The following is a 16,273-nucleotide window of genomic DNA, read 5'->3' as shown; positions in this document are numbered from 1 at the left end:
CCCAAAGGTATAGCGTGTTCGTCAAAAAATTCCGATAAAAAAGCAAGAAGAAAAGATGATCGAAGAGCGTTGATCACGGGAGGAGAAGCGCGATCGAAGTACATAATTGCTTCCTGTTACGATTACGTGAGTGAATGCAAATGTGGCCGGCCTCTGGCCGATAGATGGAGAATGAACCTCGATTAACCCGAATACAGATCGCGGAACAGCTTCTTCCACTTCTTCTACGCTTCGTTAGAACGCAAAACGAAGCAAATCATCGTTATCGATTCTGTTGCAGCCTGCTGACCTCGCAGATCCGGATCAGAGTGGGCGAGTACGATTTTTCATCGGTGCAGGAACGACTGCCTTACGTGGAGCGTGGAGTCGCGAAGAAAGTGGTCCACCCCAAGTACAACTTCTTCACTTACGAGTACGATCTGGCGTTGGTCCGTTTGGAGAGCTCGTTGACGTTCGCGCCGCATATTTCACCGATTTGTTTGCCAGCGACTGACGATCTCTTGATCGGCGAGAATGCAACAGTCACCGGCTGGGGAAGGCTCAGCGAGGGTGGTACATTACCCTCTGTGTTGCAAGAGGTAAAGCTGCGTGAAAGTTTTTCCCAGTGTTCTTTCAATTTCTCGTCTTTACTTCTGTCTACACTTTTGTTTCTCTGCTGTTTATTTGTATTATTATTATAATTACTATTATTTGTATCATTATTATTATTATTATTATTATTATTATTATTACTATTATTTGTATTATTATTATTATTATTATTATATTATTTATTTGTATTGGAATCTTTCAGTCTTTCAGTTTTCTTTTTTTTTCTCTCTCTTCTTTTTCGGAGGGGGGAGCTCGTATATTTGCTCTTCTCGTTATTCTACTCGCTCCAACTCCGCCTAATCGACTCCAAAATTATGTGAAAATTATTGAGCTTCAGTTGCGACAATTGAAAGGCTTGGATACGTTTGAACAATTGAGCAATTGTAATTATAGATTGTGAATTTTTAACACTTAGAGCTACTTAGATGGTTAAAACATAAAATTTCCATTCGGAGACGTCAAAGTCAAAAAAATAGAGAAATTTTCTAATAATACAATATAGAGGAGCTTTCATTTATATATTTTAGAAAAAATTATTTAAATCTTTAAGAATACAGTATTGTTACGTCTGTAAAATATCTAACAGGAATTATAAATTGGTCATTTTGACCACTTTGGTGATTCTAGCGTTAAGCAAAGTATAGTAGAACCTGTGTGAACCTAGAATATTTTCATATTCCAATATCATCAGAATGCTCGCAATGATGAATGTCAGCGATTAGAAGATCATCTACTACTAGCATATTATATTTGATATAATCCTCGAATATTGAAACGTTCGAGAGGTAAAATAGGCCTTGTTAATACAATTAAGAAAATGGAACTTGTCTCTACGATTCTCGAATTTTTTATTTTATTTTTCTTTTCGAATCTCGAGTGAAAAGAAAGAGTTAATTTAATCTCGAGAAGATGTATACACGAATTTTCTGACGTTGAAAAAGACAACGATAGAAAGAATTCAATTGGAAATGATTCAAAGAACGAGGTCTTCTTCATTCTATTATATAAACTAGTTCAGTTTCGTAAATGAAATTATAATAAAATGAAATTATAATAAAATGTCCGACAGTCTGCTTGTAATTAATAATTTATGGATAGATGTGAGAATGTTAATTTAAAAAACGATTGGATATCTGTTGCAGGTTTCCGTGCCCATAGTGAGTAACGATAGATGTAAGTCAATGTTCCTGAGGGCTGGGAGACACGAGTTCATACCGGATATCTTCCTGTGCGCCGGATACGAGAGTGGAGGCCAAGATTCTTGTCAGGTACATTATTCTACACTATACGTATTCTATCATTTATTCTTTTCTTCTTAATATATATTTCTTTTTAATATAATATATTATATTATTTAAGAGCCTTTCTTCTTAATATAATATATATATTTTTTATATATATATAATATTATTTGAGAGCTTTAAATTAATATAATATATATATTTTTTATATATATAATACTATTTAAGAGCTTTTCTTTTTAATATAATATATATATATATATATATATTTTATTGTCCAAAGTTGAGAAGAACTTCAAATTACTTATGATAATTAATGTAACAATATTTATTGATAATAACTAGTAATTATGTAGTTTTATAATGTTTTAAAGTAAAAGAAACAAACGCTCGTTAAATTTCTAAGCTTCGGAACGGCGTTTCGCGTAAAATTTTCAGGGCGATTCGGGTGGTCCTCTTCAAGTACGTGGAAAAGACGGTCGATACTTCCTCGCTGGCATCATATCCTGGGGAATCGGTTGCGCGGAGGCCAATCTACCCGGCGTTTGCACGAGGATCTCCAAGTTCGTCCCATGGATCCTGAAGAACGTCACTTGACCCGATTTCCAAGTAATCGTTTGCCACAGGACCTGGTCGACAGCTTGTTGACGAACCGAACTGTTCGAATGAGCGCGCATTCCCAAACGTAAAACTGCACGTTTCATCGATTTCTTAACCGAATGGTGGTAACAAGGAGATCGCACGAATCACTGCCAAAAAAGAAAAGAAGAAGAAACGCAAGACTTGCCGCAAGAAAACGAGACTCGAGCAGAAAGTTTCTCGTTTGTCTTTGAAAGCGAAAAGAAAAAAAAAAAAGAAAAATAAGCGAGCAAGCAAGAAAGAGGCGAACGGACGGTGGAGAAGAAAAGAGAGAAGTTTGAGAAACTTCCATCGCGAAGACTGTTGCTCGAAAAGCGAAGCCAATCAAACACAGAGACCACGCGAGATCGTGGAGGTCGTTCGTTGTCGAACGATAAGAAGAAAAAACTCGCGCGCCTAGTGCTGTATTTATATATAAATATAAATTCGAGTAAGATAATAATATATTTCTCGCCGAGCGAACGCGAGCTGTACGCTCGTCTGTCAGTTTTTGCAACTAGCCTGTACATGGATATATAAAAAGAAGAGAATTTAAGTGAAGGAATAGTTAATGGCTTGACGTTGAAAACGCTGGGGGGGGGGGGGAAAAAAAAAAAAAAAAAAAAAATGGAACGATGCGTCTGTCTAAAATTCATGGACAAACAAGTACCTTAATCGACAGCCAAGGTCCCTGCTCCGTGCGAGGAAAAAAAGTAGGTGAAACGACATGCTCTAGCCCGTTGCTAATTATCAGATTATGAGCAATCGTAATCGAAGGTGACAGGGTACAAGGTTCCTCGCCTAAAAAAAGAACTACGACCTAGTTTAAAAATCTCCAATCTATCGTTCCCATTGAAAAAAAACTTCTCACCAATTTTTCCCATCATTTTTCTCTTCAGATTAAATCGTTCCAGGTAATAATAATCGAGGGCGAAATTTTTGTCGTATTTTCATTCTAATAAAGATATTTCCATAAAAATATTTTATATATTAAATATTTTCATAAAAATATTTTATGTATTATACAGTTTCATAAAAATATTTTATGTATTATATAGTTTCATAAAAATATTTTATATGTTAAATATTTTCATAAAATATATATTTTATATATATATATGTATTATATAGTTTTATAAAAATATTTTATATGTTAAATATTTTCATATATATTTTTACAAAAATATTTATTTTTATTTTAATAAAGATATTTTCATAAAAATATTTTATATATTATATATTTTCATAAGAATATTTTATATATTAAATATTTTCACAAAAATATTTATTTTTATTTTAATAAGAATATTTTATATATTCGTTTTTTTATATCCTTAAAAACTCTTTGAATATTCTTCGAAGAACAGAGTTTCCAAGAATGTTTTTTAGATAAGTCGTTTGTCTATTGACTCGGATCAACTCTGATTATGTATTATAATTCGGGATAACGAGACAGGTTGTCTGTTGGTCGAAGTTTTCAAAACTTAAAACTTAAAATCCCGTGGACGGGAGAGCATGAGCCGAGAAGAGATCGCTCGAGAATTCCCCTCGCGTTGTTCGACCAGTTGCGCGATCTAGGGACTGGTTGGCGTTCTAAAAAGTTGATCCGATCCATCGTGTTTCCTTTTTCAAACTATTTCGCTCACTCGCTCAGATATAATTCAATTTTAACTTTCAAAACTACTATACTATTTCCTTGCCATTTATTTTTCTGAACGTTCCATTCATATATATCAAAAGTCAATGACTATAGCGTCGTTCATTTCTGTCAAGCTACGACCAGAAATTTTTCGTTCCTTCATTGACCTTCAAATTCGGAGCAGAATGGCCCCAATTTGACAAAGTGTCCTGCACAAATCCATCTTCAAGTTCCGAGAGTACTCCAAAATTTACAAAATTCCCTCCTCCCTCTCTCGAATCGAGATCAAACAGTCATCTTCGCACGACTTCTGCTAACCTCGGTCCATTTTCCCAAACCGCGTTCCCCTTCGAAGCTGTTCGCAACAGAGGTAATCAGCCGAGGTAATCAATTCATTATCGAATCGATGCAATTAAGGACGACTATTATCGGCGAGTGATCTTTATCGTTCAACGGCATTGTAATTAACATCGAGCGATGATGGCTTTAATCTTGGCGAGATGTTTGTGTTTCCCTGATCGATTATGGCGTTGGCAGACCGTGGATACAACACGCAGAAACGACAGAAAAGAAAAAAAGTCCCTCCCCCTCCCACTCTGGTTCACGAGATAATTCGAGAAAATCAACGAAAGTGAACTTGTGTCGAGAAATATGTATAATAATCGATTGCTTCGATTTATTTTTGATTGGCCAGGTCAATGTTTCATTATTTAATGTCGAAATTCATATATTGGTGGTCTATCAGGTCAATGATTGATTGTTTGTGGAAATTTGTATGATGGTCGTTTTAATAATAATAATAATAATAATAATAATCGTTAATTAATAATAATAAATCTTTGTAGTCTTAATAACAATTACAAATTAATAATAATAGATCTAATAATAAAATAAAATGAAATTAATAATAATAGATCATTGTAACCTTAATAATAATTACAAATTAATAATAATAAATCTTTCTAATCTTAATAATAATTACAAATTAATAATAATAGATCTAATAATAAAATAAAATTAAAATAAAATAAAATAGATTAATAATAAAATAAAATTAATAATAATAGATCTTTGTAGTCTTAATAATAATTACAAATTAACAATAATACATATAATAATAAAATAAAATTAAAATAAAATAAAATAAAATAGATTAATAATAAAATAAAATTAATATTAGAGTTTTGTAGTCTTAATAATAATTACAAATTAATAATAATAGATCTAATAATAAAATAAAATTAAAATAAAATAAAATAGATTAATAATAAAATAAAATTAATAATAATAGATCTTTGTAGTCTTAACAATAATTACAAATTAATAATAATACATAATTACAAATTAATAATAATAAAATAAAATTAAAATAAAATAAAATAAAATTAAAATAAAATAATAATTACAAATTAATAATAATACATCTAATAATAAAATAAAATTAAAATAAAATAGATTAATAATAAAATAAAATTAATATTAGAGTTTTGTAGTCTTAATAATAATTACAAATTAATAATAATAGATCTAATAATAAAATAAAATTAAAATAAAATAAAATACATTAATAATAAAATAAAATTAATAATAATAGATCTTTGTAGCCTCAATAATAATTACAAATTAATAATAATAAATCTTTGTAGTCTTAATAATAATTACAAATTAATAATAATACATCTAATAATAAAATTAAATTAAAATAAAATAGATTAATAATAAAATAAAATTAATAATAATAGATCTTTGTATTTTCGAACAGGGAATCTGTACATTTGTTTTTCTTTCAAATTTGAATGTCAACGCTGCCTCTTTGTTACTAGACGCAAGTATTCTGAACGGTAACCCATGTAAAGGTTCGATATTAAATTAGTATTGTTTCATATAAACTTGCATACCATGTATGTGCGTATTTTACGCTTTTAAAGGTCCACAATCTAATAATCAAATAAATTTCTATCATCTTTCCTCCGCAAATCTCATCGAATTGCGATTATTATAATCTTTTTCCCTTTACGCTCTGAAATTAAAATAAAATCGGGCTGTTATAATGGCATTTATGCGGCGCAAGTTCAAATGCAAAATGGCGAGCAAAAGTATGAAACGTAGCCAAAAGTGCATTCTCATCTGTAAAATATTACAACGAGTGTATTATAACCGAGACGTTTTGCATAATTTTGCATATTACGTGTATTCTGTGTGACCTTTGAACTTTTAAATTTCCAATATAAATGCATAAGCATTCAGAATCGGAAATATGTTGTCATAAGTATTCCACACTTGTGATTCATAACCATTCTCCATGGATAAGCGGGAACATTGTCGTAACTTTTGTCGGAATTATTTCCTTTGCAAATCGTGCAATCGTGATTATCACGTTATAAATATTTTCAAATTTAAGATAGCTCAAAGTTCAGTATTAAAATGTAAATTATCATCCCGACGAACGGAGCGCAAGTGGAGCGTAAATACATTTTTCATTTGTTAAATATTATAACGAACATTAAATTGCTAAACATTATTACTTCAGACAAGTATCACATAATTTTGCGTTGTCGTAGGCATCTCTGTACGTTTAAACGAGTGTATAAATATCCACAATATAGTAATTGTGGTCTACTTGAAAATCCTCAAATCGCGGTCATCGCAATACGGATGTTCGTGTAATTTTAATATTTTTCGAGCGTGATTAAATGAACGAAATTTAAACAGAAACTTGTTAATATTTAGTAAGTAAATATTTATATATTAGAGTAATATTATAGTAATACTAGAATATTAGTACACTATTATAGCAATAGTATAAAATATTAGTACAATATTATAGCAACACTAGAATATTAGTACACTATTATAGCAATACTATAAAATATTAGTACAATATTATAGCAATACTATAAAATATTAGTACAATATTATAACAATACTATAAAATATTAGTACAATATTATAGCAATACTAGAATACTAGTACAATATTATAGCAATATTAGAATATTAGTACAACATTATAGCAATACTAGAATATTATAGCAATACTAGAATATTAGTACAACATCATAGCAATACTAGAATATTAGTATAATATTATAGCAATACTATAATATTAGTACAATATTATAGCAGTACTATAATATTAGTACAATATTGTAGCAATACTAGAATATTAGTACAATATTGTTGCAATACTATAATATTGATACAATATTGTTGCAATACTATAATATTAGTACAAGTACTATAATATTGGTACAATATTACAACAGTACTATAATTGGTACAATATTATAGCAGTACTATAATATTAGTGCAATATTGTAGCAATACTAGAATATTAGTACAATACTGTAACAATACTATAATATTAGTACAATATTATAGCACTACTGGAATATTAGTACCATATTATAGCAACACTATAATATTAGTACAATATTATATCAGTACTATAATATTACTACAATATTATAGCAAAACTATAATTACTATAATATTAGTACAATATTATAGCAAAACTATAATTACTATAATATTAGTACAAAGTTATAGTAATATTATACATTATACAGTAGTACATAATATAGTAATATTATATTTTACACATTATTATTTTACAGTCAACCGGAATTTAATCGAACATTGACAGGAGTTTCAAATGAAAATTCCCTTTAGTTTCACTATCTTAAAATATTGGAAAGACAATATTGGAAATATTGGCATAATCACGCTTCCAGATAATATTTTACGCATCGTGTGCATTCTACAGATCTCTTCACCACCCCTCCCCCCCCTCCCTCTCCCGCGAAACGCATAAACATCCGCAATCTAATCGTAACCTTCCACCGTCGATCGTAAAATTCGAATTATCATAACTTCATTTTTTTTTTTTTTTTCCCCCCAGTCCAGTGGAAATAATGGGACGGCGCGATCGTAACGATTCGCCGTGGGTCAAGGCCGGCCCATGACGCAACCGTGCACAGCGGCGAACGATTCCGTGTAGAGGAGACGACAAATTGCCGCGTTATTGTCGAACGACATCTCGCCCACTTTGAACTCCGGATTCACTGCGACCTGAAAACGTAAATATCGGGGTTCGATCACGATTTCCTCCCTCCACCGCTATGGTATCGAAGCGATTGCCCGGCTTCACCGCCCTGGCCTTTATGGGCCAGATTCACTCTACAGGCTGTTTAACTCGCGCGACAGGGGAAAAAAAATCTGTTGTATGTTTGACGTTTGGGGCCGTTTGCGAAATGCTACGATCCCAATCCCATCGCCCGGTTAATCTACGATTAGTTCGAGGGTAAATCGCGATAAAAATTCCCCCTTCTCTTTTCAACGATTGCTGAGGAAAGTTAACCTCTCTTTTTTAACCGCTTGCGGACCATAACGAGCGACCGTCGCTTTCTTCTTGAACTCGTTCGGTACGATGCCGCACGGACAGAAATTATTGCAAAAGTAATAAATTTATTATTTGTTTCGTCTATTTTGTTTTACTTAAATCTATACTTAGAACTGGAGGAAATATTGCAATTTCGGAACAAACAAATTCTCGACGTGCGTGACACTAGGTTAACCACCTGCGCTGGCAACTGATTGCGGACCATAACGAGTGACCGGACCTTATACAATAATTTGTCGCTTTCCTTTTCTTTTCGGTATGATATTACTGGATAGAAATTATTAAGAAGTAATAAACTTATCATTTGTTTCATCTGGGTAATCAGGTATATCACTGGATAGAAATAATTGCAAAGTAATAAATTTATTATTTGCTTTGCCTGGGTTATACCTCGATATACTTGAAAGAATTTTTTTTCTCCCAAGTTGCAACATTTTCTCAGTCTTAAAATATAACCCAGGCGAAACAAATGATAAGTTTATTATTTCTTAATAATAGTTTCTGCATAACTTATTATGCAAAATTACTACACATTACAAAATTACAACATATTGTACCATTTTGCACGGTTCTACATCGTTCCATACAGTATAATGACATATTACATAGAATTCTATACCATACAACCACATATGTGAATATATTATAGCACACTGTACCGTATTGTACTATATTATACCATATTATAACGTAATAAGCATATTATAACCTAACAAATGGGAAAAGACACCATACAAAAGAAAATATATTTATATTATAATTTATTAATATAATTTATATCAATATTTAATTAATTATATTGATATTGATATAAATATTAATTTAATTAATTAAATATTAATATAATTTATTTATATTATTATAATTTATATAATATAAATATTATATTTATATTATAATTTATATAATGTAAATAAATGTAAATAATATAATTTATATCAATATTTAATTAATTAGATTAATATTTATATCAATATTTAATTAATTAGATTAATACTTATATTGATATTTAATTAATTATATTAATATTGATATAAATATTAATTTAATTAATAAAATATTATTATAATTTACATAATACAAATATTATATTCATATTATAATTTATATAATATAAATAAATATAAATGATATAATTTTTATCAATATTTAATTAATTATATTAATAATTATATCAATATTTAATTAATTATATTAATAATTATATCAATATTTAATTAATTATATTAATATTTATATCAATTTTTAATTAATTAAATTAATATTTATATTAATATTTAATTATTTATAGTTTCATTCTCGTTATGCTCTCTTCTATTATTAGCCTGTTGTGCTGGACGTGCCACACACGTCGAGAATTTTTTGCCCCAAATTGCAACATTTCTTCACTTTTAAGTATTTATTTAAATGTATGTATAACCCAGACGAAACAAATGATAAGTTTACTACATTTTAATAATTTCTATCCAGTAATATCATCACCGAAAAGAAAAAGAAAGCGACGAATTATCGTGTACGGCGCGGCCACTCGTTACGGTCCGCGCAACCACTTGCCAGCGCAAGAGGTTAAAGCAATCTTTCGACAGTATACCTGCGTTTGGTACTGATTGCTTGGTCGTCACTTAGTCGTTGTAGATATCTCACGTGGATAATTTCGTACAAGTTTGCACCGGAAATGTGCACGATTCCCCGCACAATATGCAAACAATTTACATATTAGGGACAGGCTAGAAGAGTCCAAGTCCAACTTATATTTTAATCTATCAATGTCGGTTTAAATTAAAAGTGTCCTCTCTAGTACATATAATTGTTCCTAAGATGTGCAAAATAGACCGAAGGCACATTCATTTAAAAAAAAAAAGAACCTACCAAAATTCCCCGAGCGGATCGTCACAGTCGCGAACGACCGAGTGAAGCGAAGCGTACCTTGAAAATATACTCTCCAGGTGCGAGTTCCGATATGTCCACCCACTGGCAATCGATGTTGTGCTTGTACACGTCGCTACAGTTCACGGAAATACCTTGGTCACCGTAGTTGGCGCATTTGTACCTGAAATCACGCGGTCGTCCGTTGCGCCGGTTAATTGGCTCGTCAATTAGAACTCGAAAGAGAAAAAAAGAAGAAGAAGAAGAAGAAGAAGAAAGAAAAGAAAAGAAAAGAAAAGAAAAACGAAACGAAGGAAAAATGATCTTCTTTTTTTGGGGAGGATGGGGAAGGGGAGGGGGCGAAACTATGCTGGCTGGGTTTGGAACCGATCGTTTCCCCTTAACGAGTCAGCTAATTGCGTTTACCTCGGCTCCACTCCGGGCAGGCATTGATTGTCCTCCAGGCAAAAGGACGCTTTGTGACCCTCCGCCAAACGTGTGCCGTTCTGGTCCAACACGTCGAACGTGGCGAACACCTCCATCGAGTGGTAATGCCTGTCGTTAACAACCGAGTAATGCGGAATTAATGATCGTGCAACGAGCCACTTTGATCGTGGGCCTTTATCGTGATGGGCGATATCAGGCGAGATAAGACGAGTGGCGGGGCTGCTGCCGTTCCGGGTGAAAATGAGCTTCGGCGAGGCACGTCGAGCACCTACCACTACGAGATCGATTTTACATACTCGGGGAGGCACGGCCGTGGTTGTTTCTCGAGGCAGATGCATATTTGATGGCGTTTTGTCGCCCGAACGGGGGAGTCAGAGTGCGGATTTTTATGTACACCGTTCCGTGGGTTGGATTTGAAGATGCTCGGTGAAAAAAAAAATATATATATATATAAAATGTTCAAAGTAGAGTATATCGTTGTAACGTTTGCTGAACTCATTTACTGTGTCCAATTGTGTTTGTAAAAGTATGGAAGCGATAAATAAATAATGTACAATAGTAACAAATAAATAGTGTGTAATAATAATATTTATGTATTATAATAAATAAATATTATATGATAATATTTATATATTATAATAAATAAATAGTATATAATAATATTTATATATAATATATAAATATTATATGATAATATTTATATATTATAATAAATAAATAGTATATAATAATATTTATATATAATATATAAATAAAATAAAAATAAAATAAAAATATATATATAAATATATAAATAAAATAAAAATAAAATAAAAATAAATAAAATAGTGAAAGCTTTGAACAAAAGTAATGAATAATATTCGTGAGGATTTTTATTATCCATTCGAGTTGGACTTACAGATGCAGAAATACATAAATCCACACGATGAAAATGTATATGAAGATGTTCAAAGTATAGTGTGTTCGTTATTTGCTGAACTCATTTACTGTGTTTGGTTGTGTTTGCAAAAGTATGAAATAAATAATATAAAATAATAAAAAATATACAATAATAAAAAATAAATAGTATGTAATAATAATATTTATATATTATAATAAATAAATAGTATATAATAACATTTATATATTATAATAAATAAATAGTATATAATATACAAATAAATAAAATAGTGAAAGCTTTGAACAAAAGTAATGAATAATATCCATGATAAAATAATGACAATACTGTTTGTGGTCTACTCATAGTTAAACTGTGGATTTCCATACAACCACGTGTGTGAAGTTTTTACAAATATAGTATGATACTTATTTTTTTTATATAGTATAATATAGTATAGTATAGTATTTTTTTATACAGTATAGCATATTATATGTAGTACAATGCTTATTTTTTATGGTATAATATAGGTATAAATATAATAAGGTGTATAGTATAAAATATATAAAGTATAATAATCACAGTTTACGTAGATCTTACTTTTTAAATTACACTTATAGAATATAAATTGAATACAATTTTTATCTCTTGATTTTAATCGATTAAAAGAAGTTAATTGCTGGTGGAATTAAAGTCAAAGATATTATATTATATAATATATAATGTAAAGATTATAGTATATAATATAAAGTTAAAGAGAAAGAAATCTTCCTTGTTTAATAATTTTAATCAATTTTCAACATTTTTTTTAAATTACTTTAATTAATTTTGTAATTCACGACATTTCGAATGATTCAGTATGAATCTCGTGTGTGTAATAAGATTCTCTTTGATTGTTGTTGTTCGTAAAATGTTGTACGATCTCCTGAAAGAGATTTCACTCTATTGGAAAAGATTTAGCGATGGATTTTGTTAAAGAAGCGTATGTTTAAGCATATTATGTTTAATACAAAGCGTATTACATTTAAGCTTATTTCGTAGAACTCAGTTCCTGGCATTGGTTTTAGTTGAACGAAAGCAGCACTAAAAGGTTCGTTACGCGTATTTATCTCTTTTCAAAAATTTCTCCAAATCGTAAATTAAGTCTCGAGTGATTTTTGCAAAGACTCGAAGAAGGGTGGTTCTTGAAAAATATAACTTCATACAAAATATACTTCAGCACTTGTTCTAACGTCAAAACGCTTTGCTTCAAATCGTCAGATTTGTTTCGTTGATTTTCTTTTTAGATTTCTCTTCGTTTCGTAGATTTTCTTCTCACCACGTGGAAAACATATAAAAATCCTGTATTATTACGTGATACGATACAGCTCACAGCACACGTTTTGATATAAATTTCTCGCATGTTCCAAGTTTCGAAAAGTTTGGAAATGTTTCTAGACGTCTTTCTTTCTTCAAATGAAATTTGTATGAATTCAGTTTGGCAGTCAAGAAAGCAGGATCGAGGCCAGAGGTAAAGTTTCGTTTTGAAACTGGCGAAGTTGAAGAGATTAATTACGATAAGAAAACGTGGCGTCTTCGGAGAAGCTGCTGAGGATCTTCTTACAACATGTTGCAACAACTGTTATTACTTGTTCCCCTTTTTCGTTTGATAGTTTCACAGAAGAAAGTTACAACTGTGTAGGTCGTTGTAATTGAAACTTTGTTTTGCAAAACATTAAACAGCTGTTTCAATTCCTCTAAACCTTTTTCTTTTGCATTTTGCTCTTGCAGATTGTTCTTGCACAAATTTTGTCGTACGTTGCAATTGGTAGTGAGAAATAAAAATTGGCAAATTGTATTAATTATTTGGAAATGAATTGAACGAATAAAATAACTGAGACTTGTTGAAATTTATATACTGATTGAGATTTAAATGTTAGGATCGAAATACTTCAATTTTCAGATTGAGAATCAAAGTCAATAAAACTCATCAATACTTTAACACTGTTAATCAACATTATTTTAATTAATCTGAACAGTAAAAAATAACTTTGCAGGAGAAATAGGTTTCCTTCTAAAATGCAGTTTATCGATTACGCTAACTTAAGTTTTTTTATAATTACGATTAATTATTATAGCAAAAAAAATTACACATCGACAGCCACATATATGAATTGCCAACTTTTGATAAATTGTGATCTTGTGATCTTGACGATATAATTTAATTATTCAATACTATATATTTAATTAATAAATACAATTATTTATACTATATATTATACTGTATTTTAACCATATATTTATACTTTATATTTTACATTTATATTTCTACTAACTTGTATACTTAATTTTAACTTTTATGTTTATATTTATATTTTAACTATATATTAATACTATATATATATTATATTATATTTTAATTATATGTTTATACTTTATATTTTATATTTATATTTCAACTAACTTATATATTTAACTTTAACTTTTATGTTTATATTTATATTTTAACTATATATTTATACTATATATATATTATATTTTAATTATATGTTTATACTTTATATTTTATATTTATATTTCAACTAATTTATATACTTAACTTTAACTTTTATATTTATATTTACATTTTAACTATATATTTATATTTTATATTTTATATTTATATTTCAACTAACTTATATACTTAACTTTAATTTTTATGTTTATATTTATATTTTATATACTATATATACTATATTTTAGCTATATATTTATACTTTATATTTTATATTTACATTTCAACTATTTATATTTATATTTTAACTATATATTTATACTTTATATTTTATATTTATATTTATATCTTAACTATATATTTATACTTTATATTTTATATTTATATTTATATTTTAACTATATATTCATACTTTATATTTATATTTATATTTTAACTGTATATAATATATATACTATATTATACTATATTTTAGCTATATATTTATTTAATAAATGCAATTGTGAACTATAAAACTAATTAATTACAAATTTCGTGAAATTTTGTCGATAATTGTTACTCACATGTGACACATGTGCCATTCCCAAAGATGTTTCGGTACCGACGGCCGAAAGTCCGCGGTGCCAGCGTTCAAAATTCTCGCGGTGAATCTCAGAAGCCTTCTGGTTTCCAGGTGCCAATTGTCCGACTCCTTTTGTATCTTGTAAGCTTGGGAAGCAACGCAGTTCTCCTCCATGGCGCACTGCAGCCAGTATAGCTGCCTGTCCTCGAGATGCGCCGTTCGCATAAGCTCGATGTGGTCGAACACTAGATCCGGCATGTCTCGCAGGCATACCACGCTGGCCACATTTTCTATCGTGCCTGCAACACGTATAATTACAATATGTATGCGCTGTGGACAATTGTAATGAGATTACAATATAGCTTCTATGTTATTTGGTGGCCGAGGAGAAATATTCTGCAGTGAAACAGTTAAAAAAAAAAAATTTCTCTGTAAACTGGAGGACATAAAAAACGATGAACTCACTATAGTTCGTGTTTCTTACACACGTATCGCAGAAATTTTGATGAAATTTGACGGTAGAAAACGAGAGATTTAATCTTTAAAGTCAGATTGGATTTTTAAGAAAGTAAAAAAAAAAACAACAACAACAACTTGAAAATATCGGGAAAAAATAAAAATTTGTTTCAAAGCAAAGTGCTTCGCTTCGAACTTCTCAGCTGGTTGGTTCCTGTGATTTTTTTTTTTTTTCTTTCTTTCCCTTTCAAACGAAACGAGCGCATTCCTTTTGTTCGACCGCGTTTCTTCCAGTGATAGTGACAAATCGGTTCGTTCCAGGGGCGATCCCTTTTACCTGGACAATCGAGAAGCCTGTCGTGCAGACAGTCGATCAAACCGTCCTCGCCGCCGTGACATTGTACGCCGCTGATGGCCACGGGTGTCCTTTGACCGCCGAAAAAGTTGGCCTGGACGGCGTCGGAGGCGTAGCCTAGGCCCAATTGCCGGCAAACCACCGCGGCCTCGAACAGGGACCAACCATCACCGCAGACTACACCCCAATCTGAAATGAAATTACGCTCGCTGACCCCCAGTGCTTCGCACCTTCTTCGATTTTCATTGCGTTTCTCTCTTTTTCCCTTCACTTTCGTTTTTACCAGGTTATTTCTCCCTTTGTTATTAATTAAAATTAATACTTATACTGATAATTAATTAATTAGACGGATATTTATATTAATATACTTAATTCATTGTGTTAATATTTATATTACAATTTATTAATGTAATTTATATCGATATTTAATTAATTACATTTATATTGATATAAATATTAATATAATTTATTTATATTATTATAATTTATATAATATAAATATTATATTTATATTATAATTTATGTAATATGAATATCATATTTATATTATAATTTATATCAATATTTAATTAATTATATTAATATTTATATCAATATTTAATTAATTAGATTAATACTTATATTGATATTTAATTATTTATGTTAATATTTATATTAATATTTAATTAATTATATTAAATATTAAATATCAATATAATTTACTTATATTATTATAATTGATATAATATAAATATTATATTTATATTT

The 16,273-nt window shown here is 29.8% G+C and overlaps 2 protein-coding genes across 7 annotated transcripts in view; one reads left to right on the top strand and one right to left on the bottom strand.

The window, feature by feature from the left end:
* LOC122538584 (serine proteinase stubble-like) overlaps nucleotides 1-3,083 on the top strand; it is a 97,418-nt gene extending 94,335 nt beyond the window's left edge. For all 4 annotated transcript variants that reach the window (XM_043672800.1, XM_043672797.1, XM_043672799.1 and 1 more), the window contains 3 exons: nucleotides 281-578; nucleotides 1,734-1,859; nucleotides 2,271-3,083. In XM_043672800.1, coding sequence (XP_043528735.1) covers nucleotides 281-578; nucleotides 1,734-1,859; nucleotides 2,271-2,429 — 583 coding nt within the window. In that variant the 3' untranslated portion in view covers nucleotides 2,430-3,083. The remainder of the gene's footprint in view (nucleotides 1-280; nucleotides 579-1,733; nucleotides 1,860-2,270) is intronic.
* A 4,899-nt stretch (nucleotides 3,084-7,982) lies between these two features.
* The window catches only part of LOC122538585 (lysyl oxidase homolog 3-like), a 19,119-nt gene continuing 10,828 nt past the window's right edge, over nucleotides 7,983-16,273 (bottom strand). For all 3 annotated transcript variants that reach the window (XM_043672802.1, XM_043672803.1, XM_043672801.1), the window contains 5 exons: nucleotides 15,509-15,715; nucleotides 14,717-15,014; nucleotides 10,783-10,911; nucleotides 10,417-10,540; nucleotides 7,983-8,159 (listed from right to left, as the gene is read on the bottom strand). In XM_043672802.1, the coding sequence (XP_043528737.1) occupies nucleotides 8,037-8,159; nucleotides 10,417-10,540; nucleotides 10,783-10,911; nucleotides 14,717-15,014; nucleotides 15,509-15,715 (881 nt within the window). In that variant the 3' untranslated portion in view covers nucleotides 7,983-8,036. The remainder of the gene's footprint in view (nucleotides 8,160-10,416; nucleotides 10,541-10,782; nucleotides 10,912-14,716; nucleotides 15,015-15,508; nucleotides 15,716-16,273) is intronic.

The sequence above is a fragment of the Frieseomelitta varia genome, unplaced genomic scaffold (assembly GCF_011392965.1).
Source record: "Frieseomelitta varia isolate USP_RPSP 00005682 unplaced genomic scaffold, Fvar_1.2 scaffold_168, whole genome shotgun sequence".
Classification (NCBI taxonomy): Eukaryota; Metazoa; Arthropoda; class Insecta; order Hymenoptera; family Apidae; genus Frieseomelitta; species Frieseomelitta varia.
Note: the sequence above shows the minus strand (reverse complement) of the source record. Positions and strands in the feature narration are given on the sequence as shown.